Source organism: Lucilia cuprina, chromosome 6 (assembly GCF_022045245.1).
Source record: "Lucilia cuprina isolate Lc7/37 chromosome 6, ASM2204524v1, whole genome shotgun sequence".
Lineage (NCBI taxonomy): Eukaryota > Metazoa > Arthropoda > Insecta > Diptera > Calliphoridae > Lucilia > Lucilia cuprina.
Genome location: NC_060954.1, coordinates 23,673,000 through 23,691,569, shown reverse-complemented (window position 1 = coordinate 23,691,569; position 18,570 = coordinate 23,673,000). Strand labels below are relative to the sequence as shown.

Genomic DNA, 18,570 nt, shown 5'->3' with positions numbered 1-18,570 from the left:
TCTGTCATACTTAATACTAAAATATGAAAAATATGAAATTAAAGGACACAGGTTTAAATGAACATATTTTTGAATGTAATTGAGATATTGGCCTGAAATTTTTTGTAAAGGGTCGAGAATTTCCATATCTAACTAAAAAGAGATATTAAGGGATAAATATGGACTAAATTGTTGTAGCTATCTGCGACCCTATTAAAATTTTGATATAAATCATACTTTTAGAAATTTAACAAATATGTAATATATGACAAAATCTTTATTTATGAACAAAACTCAATGAAATCTTCAACGCTTGTTAAATTTGTCATTTCAAATAAGAAAATGCAAAAAAAAAAATGAAAAGGTCAAAGGGCATCCCGCATTTCCCAAAAATAGGAATGAAAATCCCAAAAATGGGATTTTTTACATTTTTGCCCATAGGGTCCACATTTTTTTCAGGGCTGGGAAAATACATTTGGAGTAAATAGAAAACATATTGAGTTTTCCAAAACTGCTTTCAGTTTTCTGATCCCAGCTTTGGGATTTTAGAACATGTCGCCCAAAGTTGAAGTTTTGATAAAAAATAGGTCATATTCGGAAGGACGCAGTGGCAACATTTTCAAAAAATAGGACAAGTTTTTTACGCCAAAGCGTTCTGCGTAAAGATACCTTTTAGAAAATTATAAAATTGTTATATGTTCTTAAAGAAAATTTTATTTTATTAATAAAAGAGTTAAGACACATTTTTGGCAAAAAAAACGGCAAAAATCTAAAATTTTTTGAATTTTTAAATTAAAAAACGTATATTTTTGGATCTGTAAATGATATTGATCTGAAATTTTTTGAATATTATTGGAAATTTTGTTGTCTAACTAACAAGAAAAAATTTAGTCCATTTGGTCCAAAATTACACTAAATTTTAAATGCTTATAACTCGGATATTATAAGAGATAAGTAGTATGTCTTTGTATTTGGGTGAAAAACAAAAAAATGGCACGAGTTTAAAAATTTTACATGTCGTAGGTACCCTATTTTGAGCCGCCACAGCTCCGTTCCTGGGGCATCTGCGGGGTTCATCTTCAAAACTTAAACTCGAATACTCCTTGGCTACGCTCACGCCAAATTTTATCCCGATCGGATCACCCGTTTAGAAATGCCAGATTTATTTCCAAAAAATTTGCATTCTGCCCCACTGTGTGCTGGGGATATTGCAAACTAATATTCATAAACTCACAAACACATACACGAACATAAATCCACTGCTAGACAGTGTGAATAAGAGTATGGACATATGTAGGGCAAAAAATTGAAAATCTCACTCCCAAATTCAGACAAAAACGTGGACTGATAAATGCGTTAGGAAAAGGTCTAAAATACGTTACGGAGACAATGGATAGCGATGACGAAAGGGATATATTTGACAAGATTAGGGGACTTGAGAAGGATAAGGAAGACACAACGATGACTTTAGATAATATTTACTATTTGAACACTGCAATGTCAGACAAGATTTCAAACATCAATAATCATATAAATAACCAGCAGAAGGTCGTTGAAACCTACGTAAATAAATTCAGGACGGAAGTTCAGAACAGGATCCTTGACTTAGAGGACGAAACTTTGTTTTTTCAAAACGTTTTTCGAGTTAATAACGACGTGAATTTGTTAATGGACCATGTGAACGAGATCGGACATGTAATCTTCAATTCTAGATTGGGAATAGTCCCTTCAGACATACTGACAAAGGACGAATATGACTTTATGGGCGGAATGGAATCTTATCTTCAAACTAAGGTTTCTGTGACTTATAGAGAAGACATAATAATTTTGACAAGTATTCCGGGGTTTCTCAACGAATCATTTTCGGAGGTTGCTTTTGAACCCCTGCCTGATAACGAGAATAGAACCCTGATTGTTAGGGAAAATACTGTTTTCGTCCATCGGGATAACGTATACAGATCAAATACCTTGGAGTACGGAAGGTTAGAACAAATAAAAGATGACTGCCTGACGAACATTTTAAAAAACCTAGAACCTAGGTGTAATATGAATATGACAAGGGACCAAGAGGAAAAGGAAATTTACCCTGGTTTACTAATATTTAAGCACTATCGGGACGAAATCATTACGAACTGTCAAAGTCTACACAAATTGGAGGATTTTAGAACATATCTCGTAAAATTTGAAAATCGTATTATTAAAACAAAATCAAAAACTTATGAAAATTATAAAATGAATGTAAAATAAATGTTTGTTTTGGAAAAATTTATTTTAAAAATCATGAAGGATAATATGTAATTTCCAGATCTAACTATAAAAGATATACACTTTAACGAGACTATGAAAATTATTAAACATAAATTATTTAAGAATACTTTAATTAATACGGGCAGTAGTTTGACTGTTTTCACTATTCTTGTTGCTATTGTAATTGAAATTTATATAAAAACGTTAAAGACAAGAACCTTTATTGTAACTTCGTCGGAGCCTCACTCTAACGATGGGGAAGTTATAATCACCCCTAATAGAATTATAATTTAAGTATATTAATCACCCTAATAATGTAATAATTTAAGTATATTAATTATATTATAATTCATATGAAATCGATCAATAAAAACGCTTGCCCACAAAAACTTAAATACAACATAAAATCAATTGCTTTCCATTAAAATGAAAACAATGTTGCAACTTAATAAAAACGCTTGCTCGAAAAAACTAAAACAAACATACGTATAAATATTAACACTAAAATTCAACATAAATTCAATTGCTTTCCATCAAAATAAAAAACTTGCATGTTTGTCCACAACATGCATACATACAAACCAAAACACAATATTGTTATCAACAATTGCGGGTGGTCAAGCATTGTTTTAAGAAGTAGAACAATAAACCTAAGATCGATTTCAAAATAATGAAATTATCAAATAAGCATTTATTTTAAACATTGATTTCAAAATAATGTAATTATCAAATAAGCACTTTTTAGATTTAAGATTCAAGAAAATTAAATAAAGCTAAGTAATATACTTACCCTCAAAACACTATAATTGTAAATCTCGCAAGAGTGGCGATTAATTGGTTTTTGAAAAATGATTTTTTTGTATAAAATTGGGTACCGAATAAAACTAGACAAAATTATGTATCACTAACATTAAAAATATTTATTTTAAACTTTACTATTTTTTTTGTACAGCGTTTTCAAACTTGAAATTTTTTTAATTTTTTAAAAAACAAAAAAAAATTAAATTTAAGAATTTTTCATATTTAATCTGAACAAGAAAAAATTTCAAAAATAAATATTTCAAAATGGAACCATCAACTTCAGGTACTTGGGAATATATTTTGTTAGATTTTATTAAAATCTTTGTTTTCTTAATATTTTTTTATTTTTTTAAATAGTCTAAAATTAACCTGTTTTTGAACTTTAATGGAATGCATCTTAAAATGTTATCATTTGTTAGCTCTGAAAAAAAATGGGTAAAAATTACTACACATAGTCTTCTTTAATATTCCGAAGGCTAAAAAACTGCATAAGTATGCTCCATTTTAAGAAATTATGATTTTAATAAATGTACCCAGCTCCTCTAATCATAATACAGGAGAAGAAATTAGTTATGTTTTCGTGTTTATTGTCATTATTTACATCGTTAATAAAATAAAATATTTACATCGAGTCGTAATTCAGGTCTGAGTTGGGGAACAACTCTGGCGTCATCGCGATATTTTCTTAAACGCGTTCAGGCTTGTGTTTGTTGCCTGGCTTTCGACAGTTTTACGTCTCGCTCGCACTGGTGTAATGTATTACTTCACATAACTGTTCAAAGTTATGTGTTGTCTACATTAGCCTCGTGCTTTCGTTTTACCTCAAGTGAGGTTATGTTCAATTGACTTAGAACACAGATTAATAAAATATTTGAAACTTTATATTAAAATTATTGAAATTGTTGATGGCGCTTTGCCCTTTTGGACCATTTTATTATTATAATTAAAATTATTGTCTTTTTAAATTTTAAAAAATATATAATGGGGTGCAATTTGTTTTACTAAAAAAAAACATTTAAATATACATATAGATCAATTTTAGATCTAAACTAAAAAATAAATTTTCTGTATTTTTGTTTTAACTTTAACCAGAGTACACTGAATACAAGGTAGAGACAGTTCTATAACAAGTATAACATTTACAAAAACAAAACAGTTTGTTCCTTGTAATGATTGATTTATTTTTATGTCATATTTATTGAGCTTATGTTTGTTGTATTTTTTGACAGTTAAGCTCCAAATAAAATTGACCTCAACTTTTATTGATCACATTGTTTATTTTGTTGTTTTCGATTTGTTTGGTTTTTGTTTTGTTTTTGTTATGAGTTTTACAATTATTTGTTAAGGGTACACATGTTTTTAATGTTTACTGTATTGTACTCTGACATTCTGTATTTATTTTATGGATCCTTATAGGTAGCGGAGTTGATTAAGCTATGTCCGTCTGTCCGTCTGTGTGTTTGTTGAAATCAGTTTTTAGAGGACCCAGATATTGGCGAGATCCGAATCTTCAATAATTCTGTTAGACATGCTTTCGAGAAGATCGCTATTTAAAATCAGCAAAATCGGTCCATAAATACCGGAGATATGAGCAAAAATCTGAGACAACCTCTGAAAATCTCATAAAAAATTTAGATTTTTTATTCATGCTCAGACAAAAACTGTAAATTACAACAACAAAACACATAATCATACGGTAAATTTTTTATTGCACTTGTTTATAAAAACAATGCTGTGCATGACGTCATGATACAAACAAGGAGTATGTTGTTATTGGTTAGAAACATGAAATTTAGTATGTAGGACCGGATTAGGTTCGAAAACTTAAAAGGGGATTTTTTTTGTTACTTTTTCGTTCTACAAAAGGTACTTTTTGGATTTTCTATAATAATGAACCTAGAAACATGAAATTAAGTAAGTAGCGCCCGGATTAGGTGGGAACACATAAAAGGGGACTTTTTGGTACTTTTTCGTTTTACAAAAGGTACTTTTTGAATTTTCTACAACATTGGACCAAAACCCATGATATTAAACATTAAAGGCCCGAGGTTAATGAAAACCTCTAAAAGGGGATTTTTTGGTACTCTTTCGTTCTACATAAGGTACTTTTTTGAATTTTCTGTAGTATTGAACCTAGAAACATGAAATTTAGAATGTAGACCTTGACTAGGTAAGAACCTATAAAAAGGGACTTTTTGGTACTTTTTCGTTCTACAAAAGGTACTTTTTGAATTTTCTATAATATTGAACCTAGAAACATAAAATTTAGAATGTAGGAGCTTGACTAGGTAAAAACCTATAAAAAGGGACTTTTTCGTTCTACGAAAGGTACTTTTTGAATTTTCTATAATATTGAACCTAAAAACATGAAATTTAAAATGTAGGACCTTGACTAGGTAAGAACCTATGAAAAGAGACCTTTTGGAATTTTTTCGTTCTACTTTTTGAATGTTCTATAATATTGAACCTAGAAACATGAAATTTAGAATGTAGGACCTTGAATAGATAAGAACCTATAAAATGGACTTTTTGGTACTTTTTCGTTCTACAAAAGGTACTTTTTGAATTTTCTACAATATTGAACCTAGAAACATGAAATTATGTAGAGCCAGGATTAGCCCAGAACACATAAAAGGTCCTTTTTCGTTCTTCAAAAGGTACTTTTTGAAATGTCTATAATATTGAACCTAGAAGCATGAAATTTAGCATAATTTTCGTTATACAAAAGGCTCTTTTTGAATTTTCTATAATATTGAACCTAGAAACATAACATTTAGAATGTAGGACCTTGTCTAGGTAAGAACCTATAAAAAGGGACTTTTTGGTACCTTTTTGTTCTACTAAAGGTATTTTTTGAATTTTATTTAATATTGAACCTAGAAACATAACATTTAGAATGTAGGACCTTGACTAGGTAAGAACCTATAAAAAGGAACTTTGTGGTACTTTTTCGTTATACAAATGGCACTTATTGAATTTTCTATAATATTGAACCTAGAAACATGAAATTAGCATGTAGGGCCTTGACTGGGTAAGAACCTATAAAGGCGGACTTTTTTGGTACTTTTTCGTTCTACAAAATGTACTTTTTGAATTTTCTATAATATTGAACCTAGAAACATAACATTTAGAATGTAGGACCTTGACCAGGTAAGAACTTATAAAAAGGGACTTTTTGGTACTTTTTCGTTATACAAAAGGCACTTTCTGAATTTTTTATAATATTGAACCCAGAAACATGAAATTTAGAATGTAGGACATTGAATAGGTAAGAACCTATAAAAGGGACTTTTTGCTACTTTTTCGTTCTTCAAAAGGTACTTTTTGAAATGTCTATAATATTGAACCTAGAAGCATGAAATTTAGCATAATTTTCGTTATACAAAAGGCTCTTTTTGAATTTTCTATAATATTGAACCTAGAAACATAACATTTAGAATGTAGGACCTTGTCTAGGTAAGAACCTATAAAAAGGGACTTTTTGGTACCTTTTTGTTCTACTAAAGGTATTTTTTGAATTTTATTTAATATTGAACCTAGAAACATAACATTTAGAATGTAGGACCTTGACTAGGTAAGAACCTATAAAAAGGAACTTTGTGGTACTTTTTCGTTATACAAATGGCACTTATTGAATTTTCTATAATATTGAACCTAGAAACATGAAATTAGCATGTAGGGCCTTGACTGGGTAAGAACCTATAAAGGCGGACTTTTTTGGTACTTTTTCGTTCTACAAAATGTACTTTTTGAATTTTCTATAATATTGAACCTAGAAACATAACATTTAGAATGTAGGACCTTGACCAGGTAAGAACTTATAAAAAGGGACTTTTTGGTACTTTTTCGTTATACAAAAGGCACTTTCTGAATTTTTTATAATATTGAACCCAGAAACATGAAATTTAGAATGTAGGACATTGAATAGGTAAGAACCTATAAAAGGGACTTTTTGCTACTTTTTCTTTCTACAAAAGGTACTTTTTGAATTTTCTACAATATTGAACCTAGAAACATGAAATTAAGTATGTAGAGCCAGGATTAGCCCAAAACACAAAAAGGGGATTTTTGGTACTTTTTCGTTCTTCAAAAAGTACTTTTTGAAATTTCTGTAATATTGAACCTAGAAGCATGAAATTTAGCATGTAGGACCTTGACTAGACAAGAACCTATAAAAAGAGACTTTTTGGTACTTTTTCGTTCTACAAAAGGTACTTTTTGAATTTTCTATAATATTGAACCTAGAAACATAACATTTAGCATGTAGGGCCTTGACTGGGTAAGAACCTATAAAGGGGGACTTTTTGGTACTTTTTCGTTCTACAAAATGTACTTTTTGAATTTTCTATAATATTGAACCTAAAAGCATGAAATTTAGCACGTAGGACCTTGACTAGGCAAGAACCTATAAAAAGGGACTTTTTGGTACTTTTTCTTTCTACAAAAGGTACTTTTTAAATTTTCTTTAATATTGAACCTAGAAGCATGAAATTTAGCATAATTTTCGTTATACAAAAGGCACTTTTTGAATTTTCTATAATATTGAACCTAGAAACATAACATTTAGAATGTAGGACCTTGTCTAGGTAAGAACCTATAAAAAGGGACTTTTTGGTACCTTTTCCTTCTACTAAAGGTATTTTTTGAATTTTATTTAATATTGAACCTAGAAACATAACATTTAGAATGTAGGACCTTGACTAGGTAAGAACCTATAAAAAGGAACTTTGTGGTACTTTTTCGTTATACAAATGGCACTTTTTGAATTTTCTATAATATTGAACCTAGAAACATGAAATTAGCATGTAGGGCCTTGACTGGGTAGGAACCTATAAAGGCGGACTTTTTTGGTACTTTTTCGTTCTACAAAATGTACTTTTTGAATTTTCTATAATATTGAACCTAGACACATAACATTTAGAATGTAGGACCTTGACCAGGTAAGAACTTATAAAAAGGGACTTTTTGGTACTTTTTCGTTATACAAAAGGCACTTTCTGAATTTTTTATAATATTGAACCCAGAAACATGAAATTTAGAATGTAGGACCTTGAATAGGTAAGAACCTATAAAAGGGACTTTTTGCTACTTTTTCTTTCTACAAAAGGTACTTTTTGAATTTTCTACAATATTGAACCTAGAAACATGAAATTAAGTATGTAGAGCCAGGATTAGCCCAAAACACATAAAAGGGGATTTTTGGTACTTTTTCGTTCTTCAAAAAGTACTTTTTGAAATTTCTGTAATATTGAACCTAGAAACATAACATTTAGCATGTAGGGCCTTGACTGGGTAAGAACCTATAAAGGGGGACTTTTTGGTACTTTTTCGTTCTACAAAATGTATTTTTGAATTTTCTATAATATTGAACCTAGAAACATAACATTTAGCATGTAGGGCCTTGACTGGGTAAGAACCTATAAAGGGGGACTTTTTGGTACTTTTTCGTTCTACAAAATGTACTTTTTGAATTTTCTATAATATTGAACCTAAAAGCATGAAATTTAGCACGTAGGACCTTGACTAGACAAGAACCTATAAAAAGGGACTTTTTGGTACTTTTTCTTTCTACAAAAGGTACTTTTTAAATTTTCTTTAATATTGAACCTAGAAGCATGAAATTTAGCCCAAAACACATAAAAGGGGATTTTTGGTACTTTTTCGTTCTTCAAAAAGTACTTTTTGAAATTTCTGTAATATTGAACCTAGAAACATAACATTTAGCATGTAGGGCCTTGACTGGGTAAGAACCTATAAAGGGGGACTTTTTGGTACTTTTTCGTTCTACAAAATGTATTTTTGAATTTTCTATAATATTGAACCTAGAAACATAACATTTAGCATGTAGGGCCTTGACTGGGTAAGAACCTATAAAGGGGGACTTTTTGGTACTTTTTCGTTCTACAAAATGTACTTTTTGAATTTTCTATAATATTGAACCTAAAAGCATGAAATTTAGCACGTAGGACCTTGACTAGACAAGAACCTATAAAAAGGGACTTTTTGGTACTTTTTCTTTCTACAAAAGGTACTTTTTAAATTTTCTTTAATATTGAACCTAGAAGCATGAAATTTAGCGTGTAGGACCTTGACTAGGCAAAAACCTATAAAAAGGGACTTTTTGGTACTTTTTCGTTCTACAAAAGGTACTTTTTGAATTTTCTGTAATATTGAACATAGAAACACGAAATTAAGTATGTAGAGCCAGGATTAGGCTAGAACACATAAAAGGGGACTTTTTGGTACTTTTACATTCTACAAAAGGTACTTTTTGAATTTTCTATAATATTGAACATAGAAACATGAAATTAAGTATGTAGAGCCCGGATTAGCCCAGAAAGCATAAAAGGGGACTTTTGGTACTTTTTCGTTCTTCAAAAGGTACTTTTTGAAATTTCTATAATATTCAACCTAAAAGCATGAAATTTTGAATTTTCTACAATATTGAACCTAGAAACATGAAATTATGTAGAGCCAGGATTAGCCCAGAACACATAAAAGGGGATTTTTGGTACTTTTACATTCTACAAAAGGTACTTTTTGAATTTTCTATAATATTGAACATAGAAACATGAAATTAAGTATGTAGAGCCCGGATTAGCCCAGAAAACATAAAAGGGGACTTTTGGTACTTTTTCGTTCTTCAAAAGGTACTTTTTGAAATTTCTGTAATATTCAACCTAAAAGCATGAAATTTAGCATGTTGGGCCTTGACTAGGTAAGAACTTGCAAAAAGAGACTTTTTGGTACTTTTTCGTTCTACAAAAGGTACTTTTTTAATTTTCTACAATATTGAACATAGAAACATGAAATTAAGTTTGTAGTGCCCGGATTAGCCCAGAACACATAAAAGGGGACTTTTGGTACTTTTTCGTTCTTCAAAAGGTACTTTTTGAAATTTCTATAATATTGAACCTAGGATGAAATTTAGCATGTTGGGCCTGACAAGATAAGAACTTGCAAAAAGAGGCTTTTTGGTACTTTTTCTTTCTACGAAAGGTACTTTTTGAATTTTCTATAATATTGAACCTAGTAACATTATGTAGAAGTTTATAAAAGGAAAGTTTTTGGTACTTTTTCGTTCTTCTAAAGGGACTTTTTAAAATTTCTATAATATTGAACCTAGAAATATGAAGTTAAACATGTAGAGCCCGGATTAATTTAGATCGTATAAAATGGGCTACAATTGTTATTTTTTAATTTTTAGTAATAATATTCGTAATGACTGTTTTTTTAACACATCATGGTAAAGGGTATATAAGATTCGGCACAGCCGAATATAGAACTCTTACTTGTTTTTACTTGTTTTAGGAACGGATTCTAATACAATTTTCTTTTCTCGCCGAGAACTATACAACATTATGAACAGTAATAATAATATTAAACGCTTTAACGATAAAATTGACTTTTTAAGAGAGCAAATCATTAAACGAATTAAACCTTCTGATATAAGAGATTTTAAATCAAGATTTAATAATTTTTGCCAGATGTTAAAAAGTAAATGGTATAACTGAAATAGGGTTAATGACAAATGAAGATATACTTAATAGACTTTTGTTAAGCTCCGATCCTATAGTTTCAAGTATGAGCAAAAAATATGAAAAGAAAAAAGTGTTCTACCAAAAGCAGCATTGGAAATCCTTATTCTTTCAAATGACTCGAATAATAAGAAGAACGCAGCAGAAAGTAGTGATGATATTTTCGATGATGATAGTTAGAATGAAAATTACATTGAATAAGAAAATACAAAATAATTTACCACCCATTTTCAATAAATAAAAAATAAATTTTAGTTAAAATAATCTAAATTAATATAAAAATTGCTTAAGATATTTTATTTCTTTGGATAAATTTGGTATATTTTTTAAGTTGTTGTGGTTCCATTTCGGTTGTAATTTCTATGTGAACTAGGAGAAATAATGGACCAATTCAAACTAAACAATGCGCGACAAATACTTTATATGGGAACTCGAAGTTACGGGTACCTCAAAAAAAGCCAAGAAAATCGAGGAAAGAGAGACTAGACAGTTGAAAAGGAAAATAGCCGCCATCTTACGTTAAATTTGCAAGAAGAAGACCCCGGGACGATCTCTGCTATGCAGTTTACGTTGCCGGTAATCCGACGGGCAAAATTCCAATAAAGCAACAACAGCTTCAAAGAGCAAACGACCAATAGATAGCGTGAGCTGCGAGTTCAGCATAGGCGTGATGTGATGAGGTTGGTATCTCACCAATGTGTTCGCACCCTAAAGAACATGGTGGAAAGTATCCTTCCTCCCTGGGACAGCGTTAAGCTGGGACTGGCAAGGAAGAACGAGCTTCCGGTGCTCTTAAAGTTCACTGTCTACATAAAAGGATGGTGCAGTAAACTGTGTAACGAACGTATACTGGGAATTCTTGATGGTCAAAATGATGAGCTGTCAGTGGAAAAATGGGAACTCTTTTACAAGAAAGAAGAACCTAAGAGAACTCAATTTGTAAAAGGTATCGACCAGAAATCTATGATGGCTAGTCTTGCCAAGAAGAAAGATAGGGCTTACTTCGCCTCTAAAGCTGTCATATTAAAAATTGGGAAGGTGCCGAAGGACACTAAAGATAACAGATAACGTTAAGGAGTGAAATTCTAAAAGAAGGTACCTCTAACTTGCTAAAAGAAGGTGCTGCTGCCCTTTCCAAAAAAGGCGAGGAACCCATTGAAAATGCTGTCAAAACCCGATAAAGACACTAAAACACCTAAGATGATACCCAAAGCATCACTAGCAAGTACTTGTAATTTTGAGGAGTCAAATCCTAAAAGTCAGCAGGAAATTACTCACTCGCTAGAAGACAGAACAGCAGTGCTGTTCAAAATTGGGAAAGTGTCGATTAAAACGACTGCTCTTCCTAAGCTTGATAAGAACACCGCAGTGCCCACTGTCAGTAGTCAATAAGCGGGGAGGTGATCATCATCTCACTAGAAGACAATTTAAATGGATGACAATGACTAAGGTTATCCACATAAACCTCCATCGGTGTGAGACGGCTACCAACGCTCTTATGTCTAAAATTAACAGGAAAGATACGATTCGCAAGAAGGTTTCTGGTTTCAAGGTTTAAGTAAATTTCCAACTTTTCTACGCTGATACATTGCTTCTGTTTACCTGCCTTTCGATTCTCCGACACTACCACCAGCGTCAGAGCTGATGAAACTGGTCGAAGAGGCACAAAGTAAAAGTAAGAAAATTGTAATAGGTTGTGATGCCAACTCCAACCATGTTGCTTGGGATAGTACAAACACCAATCGCAGAGGTGTTTATTATTTATAAAAGCCCTCAAGGATTTAATTAATACTAAGGACTTGATCACATGGAACATAGATAATAAGGCTACCTTTGTCAATAGAATCAGAGAAGAAGTATTAGATATAACTATATGTTCAGAAGAGCTTATAAACGAAATTCAGGATTGGAGAGTTTCGGACGAGCAGTCTATGTCAGGACACTTTTCAATGTCAAATTAAAAAGTACACAGACGCCAAAGAAGAAATGCTCACAAGTGCCCTGGTTGAATCGTTCGAGGGCAGCTGCTTTCTGGGAGAGCGGAGATCTGTCCAAGAGAAACCCTGGGTAACCGGGGAGATCCGCAACCATGGCAAGACTCTTCACAAACTATTTAACCGGTCACGGCGTAAAAAGACCGCAGTATACTGGGATACGTATCGTAGTAAACTTGGTGAATACAAGAATGTTGGTCGTAAAGCCAAACGAGACTCCTGGAAACTTTTCTGTGAACAGGTGGACAACGTTAATGACGTACAAAGATGAAAAGTCCTTTCCAAAACTCATGTCCAACCGGAATCTATGGTCTATGACACCGGCAGGAGGCTGGAGGATATGGAGGAAACAACGAAACTCCACGCGGTATATCATATAACATAGATGAACCTATATTGGAGAAAGGGGAGGCTTACATAGAATTTGTAATTACATCTGATATGGTTAATCGATATTATAGTTTAAAGCAGTATACCCGACAAAGACCTAAAGTTAAAGCAGCAAGCTTATGTAATGACCCGATCGGTGAAAATCGCCTTAAACGAAGTTGTCTACTACATAGGTGCATCCTTTAATAGCAAACTATATGAACTGGCGGTATGCATTGACATCGAAAGTGCCTTCAATAGCATGCACACTCATTCTCTTATTCAATCCCTAGACCAGTTTTATGTTGACCTGATGCCCCATAACTGGATCAACCACATGCTAAGTAATAGATGGATAAGCTTCGAGATGTACGATATAACTGAGGAAGCTATGAATATGGCCTTAAGCTGGGCTCAACCAAGAGGCCTCAATGATAACCCGGCAAAAACAGAAACCTGTCTTTTCACAAGAAAGACAAAAATTTCTACGTATACCGAGCCTTGCTTCCTGGGCAAGAAGATACCAGTGACAGACAAAGTTAAGTACTTATGTATGTGTAATCCTCGACCGAAAATTTAAATGGAGATACCACATAGATGATAGGATCAACAAGGCACATCGGTGCTTGGCGATATGTAGGACAACTATGGACATGAAATGGGGTCTTAGTCCTACTATGAAAAATTGGCTTTATAAAAGTATAATAAGACCAATTTTAGCTTATGCTACAATAATCTAGTGGACTGCTTTAGACTAAAAGTTCAATATCAAACTACTACAGGGAGTTCAGCGTACATGCTGCTTGGGTATAAGTGGTGCCATGTGTACTACTTCAACCAAGAATCTGGAAACGTTGCTAGATATTCCACAAATTGAAACATACGTCATCGATGGACACATAAGAAGGTTATACACAACCATCGAACGTACATGATCGTATACCAGACACAGAATATGTAGCAATAACGGAATGCGTAAATTGGATTAGAATAAATATGGCGCCAACAGCAATTAATATATTTACCGACAGGCAGGAGGCAAGGGCGAAGTCAGGAGATAGAACTAAATCTAAGACCGTATTGGATTGTTAAAAAGCTTTAACTGAATACTCTCCCAAAGGTAAGGTTCACATAATATGGGCACCAGCCCACTCGGGAGTAGTTTTTGTTTTAAATATTTTACCAAATTTAACTTTACTTTTTTAAAAATAATTAATTAATTATTAATTAATTAATTATTAATTAATTAATTATACATCTTTAATGTTGATGGTTTTAGCTGCAAACTGCATTTTTTCAAGGACAATTGAGTGAAGATATATTTATCCTGCAGCCAGAAGGTGTAAAATGTGCAAACTCAAACTCACTCCTTAAACTAACAAGGCTTAATGCGGTTTAAAGCAGGCAAGTTTAGTCTAATAGCAAATTAGATAAAGTTTTACTCAATATTGGATTTAAGAAATGTAAACTTGATCCATGTGTGCATTATCATATTGAAAATACAAAACGAACATACATATATGGTAAATTATGTTGACATGTTTTTATTAAATAATAGCTTAGAATTAATAAATTAATGAAACAGAAGCTCAACAGGACCTTCCACAGTGTATTCCAGATAGATGCCAGGCAGTAAGTTATTTAAGTCGTATCAACAATAACTGCAATTCTGTGTAAAGAATGTTTTGATATTTGAAAGGAACAAAGCACTTTTAACTTTACTGCAAACAGGATGGTAATAATGAGCTAACAGCATATTCAGATGCAGATTGGGCCAATGACGATGAGAGAAAATCAATTACTGGCTATGCTGTTATTTTCCAATCCGGTGCCATCTCATAAAGCAGTAAAAAACAACAGACATTAGTTTTGTCTTCAACCGAGGCGGAATATATGGTAATGTCTGCAGTAACCCAAGAAGTAGTCTTTTTAAGAGAACTTTTTATGAACTTGTGCCAGAGATTCCAAACAACCCAAATCCTATTTTATGTAACAACAGAAGTACAATAGCTTTGAGCTAACAGCATATTCAGATGCAGATTGGGCCAATGACGATGAGAGAAAATCAATTACTGGCTATGCTGTTATTCTCCAATCCGGTGCCATCTCATAAAGCAGTAAAAAACAACAGACATTAGCTTTGTCTTCCACCGAGGCGGAATATATGGTAATGTCTGCAGTAACCCAAGAAGTAGTCTTTTAATAGAACTTTTTATGAACTCGTACCAGAGATTCCAAACAACCCAAATCTTATTTTATATAACAACAGAAGTACAATAGCTTTGTCATCCAGTAATGTTTATCGAGCCCGTTCGAAGCATATTGATGTGCGTACTTTGAGAGAGAAGAAGAAAGCCAAACAAGTGGAATATTTCCCTATCAAGACTGATGAAATTCTTTGACCAAAGCTACGACTGCACCAAAACATAACTTTTGTTTTCAGAAACAGTTTTCAATTATTATAAAGTAAATAAATACTTTAGCAAATGTTACTTTATTTTTATAAAAATAATTAATCTAGTTTTACTAGGTTTTTAAGTTTAAAATTTTTCTATGAAAATAAAATATTTGTAAAATGCTAAATAGAAATTTTGCCTTTCACTTTTCAATAGCTATTACATACGCTCTTTCGTTACCAAGTGTAATCGGAGTGGCCATATGATGTAAACTTTAGCTCTGGGGAGTATTCAGTTAAAGCTTTCTTACAATCCAATAGGTCTTAGAATTAATTCTATCACCTGACATCACCCTATTTGCCTTCTAGGCGTCATATTTATTCTAATCCAATTGTTGCTCGGAAGCTCAGGTAAACGGTGGTATATTTCTGTTTCTGAGTCTTCAATATAGAACCCCAGGCCCACATTATCTCCCAATTTAGAGCCATTCGCGTAAAAACGAATTCCTAATGATTTTTGTTCAAGTTTTCCGCTTGACCAAGACATTCCATCTGGGATTAGCATTTTAACGTTTTCGACATATTTTGTGTCTGATATACTATTAGACACCCAGGAAAAATTGTATTAGTTATACAACTAGTTCTAAAACACATGATTTAGCCTGAACTCGGCGTTGAGACCAATGATTTTTGTTCGAAATTGTCACCTTCGGAACTGGTTCTGAGGAAGCGTTATGGAGTCGACACTCGTTCTTCAGAACCCCTCTGGAACTAGTTCTTTAATCAATGATTTTTGTTTGAATTTGTCAACCTCGGAAGTAGTGCTAGTCCAAAATCCTGAATTTTTTATAAGCTCTTCTGTACATATAGTTATACCTAATACTCTGATTCTATTCACGAAGGTAGTTAGTTCAATGTGATCAAGTCTTTATTTGTACTGCCCCAAGCTATATGGTGGGAGTTGGCATCACAACATATTATAATTTTCTTATTTTTCCTTTGTGTTTCTTTAACCAGTTTCATCAGATCCGTCGTTGGTGGTAGTGTCGAAGAATCGAAAGGCAGGTAAACAGACGCAATGTTGCCACGATCATGCTTCAGCACCGTTGCATCTGATGGGGATAATCCTGTTGAGAGTAGAAAATATAAGTTCTAGTGACCCTGTATCAGGGTAGAAAAGTTCATGAATTAAAGCTATGTGTATCTGTGTTAATTTTAGCCGTCAGAGCATTCATGATCCACAGTCGTGGTCATCCATCTAAACTGTGTTGCTATTCGGTTAATCGAATAAAAGGCAAGTGGTTGTTTTTTAATAGTAGTATTTCTTTTCTACAATATTTGTCTTCCTATAACAAACAAAATTATAATTTTCAATTCTATTTCAAATATGAGAAATTATTTATTTTTATGTGAAATCCTCTTCTATATAATGATACTAACTATAACCAGTGTGCTTTGCTACCCTAAAAACAATTTAAATTAAAAAACACTATACCAAATGTTCATAATGATTTCAAAGTTTTCGTGCAAAATTCGAGGATTTTTGCCATAATAGTTTCCCAGACATACGATTTTTTCTATTTTATTAATACGGGGGTTCCATTCCCCCTAATGAAAGTTAGGTGCCACGGCCACTGTAGCTAGGCTGTTCATTTTGTCAACAAAATTTGAGGACTTTAGCTGTTGCAGTTTCTGAGATATGCGACTTTTAGTACTGATTTTGTATGTGGGCGTGGCACCTCGCTGACTTAACATTTTGAAATAAAAGGTAGCCTATAGTTTCTTCAAGACATACAGGAAGACACTGTAAAAATTTCAAGAAAATCGGTCCAGCCGTTTAGCTGTCTATAGACTTAAAAAAATCCACAAACAAACAAATATATATAGATTAAATTTATTAAATTTATGTTTTTGAGATTTATCAACGAGTTCCAGAATTCATACGTTCCAATGAATTAGTGTATAACTATGTATTGTAGAAGAAATTATTAGAAATACTTTAGAACAAAACACTGTTCCTCTAAACTGGATGCAAAAGTAAAGGCGATATCATTATTTTCAAGATTTCTTTTCAGAAATTTGAAATGTTTCTGCATAAACCCGTTCTATAGGCAAGTTAATCAGAACAACTTATTACAATGTTTCTGAAGTATTGTTATAAAAATCATGCAATAAATATTCTTCATTATAGAAAAGATTTTAAGAAATTAATACAGAAAGTAAATTTATTATAAACATATTAAATTTTGTATAAGATATACATTAATTTTATTGTTAAATGCCAAGTTTTTCTTAATCGGTTAATTGATATAAATTATTCGGTTTATTCGTTATTTGAAATTTGGAAATTTTCATTTATTCGAGCGATTAATCGTCAAAAATTGATCGATTAACCGATCGATGATTAATCGTTTAAATACTCTAGTGGCTACTGATCAGTGTTGCCACTTTGGTTATTATTAACCAAAATTGGTTATTTTTATTTTGCATGTGTACATGTGAATAATTTTTTCGTTCTGGTTATTTTTTGCAAACAATTGAACTAAATGCTGTTTGCTTTTATTCAAAAAATAAAATTACAAAAAAACTTCTTTTATCTCAAGTTTTAAATCAATTATGTAAATATACATATCGTGCTATTTTGAATTTTGGTAATATGTGGAATGTTTTTTACTATTCGAAATTTGCTTATTAATGCAATTTATACATCTACTGGTTATACACAAAGGTATTTTCGATATCTTAATTGGTTAGGATTTAGCAAAAGTACCTATGAGTTTTCCACATATTAAATGAGTTGATTAAAATCATAACAACACCGTAATATTATTTTATTTACACTAGTCAATCTAACACCGTGAATAATGAATCCTCTCTCTCCTTTTGGTGCATCCATGAACTTAAAATCACTTTTTGGGTCTATTCAAACACGTCCGTCCTTCCTTTAATATTTCTATTTTTAAGTAAAAAACTCGCGATACTTATATGAAAAAAATTTGGTGGGAATAGTCTACGTACTTAGTAGATTATGTCCTCCAAATTAAATTTTAAGTATAATTGCAACTTCTATATTGTATTGTATACAAAATTGTAATTACATCTAAACTCGTACGACGAACAATAATCGCGATATATGAAAATATGATGACCTTTGACTTCTATTATCTCACCATGACTTTTAGTTCTTTATTTACATTTTCTAGATGATGCTGTATACTAGTTTTTATTTTTCCGTCTAAAATTCTAT

The 18,570-nt window shown here is 32.0% G+C and overlaps 1 protein-coding gene across 1 annotated transcript in view; it reads left to right on the top strand.

The window, feature by feature from the left end:
• Positions 1 to 1,368: 1,368 nt before the first annotated feature.
• The window catches only part of LOC124420586, a 76,917-nt gene continuing 59,715 nt past the window's right edge, over positions 1,369 to 18,570 (top strand). The window contains exon 1 of the mRNA XM_046954042.1: positions 1,369 to 1,542. Coding sequence (XP_046809998.1) covers positions 1,369 to 1,542 — 174 coding nt within the window. The remainder of the gene's footprint in view (positions 1,543 to 18,570) is intronic.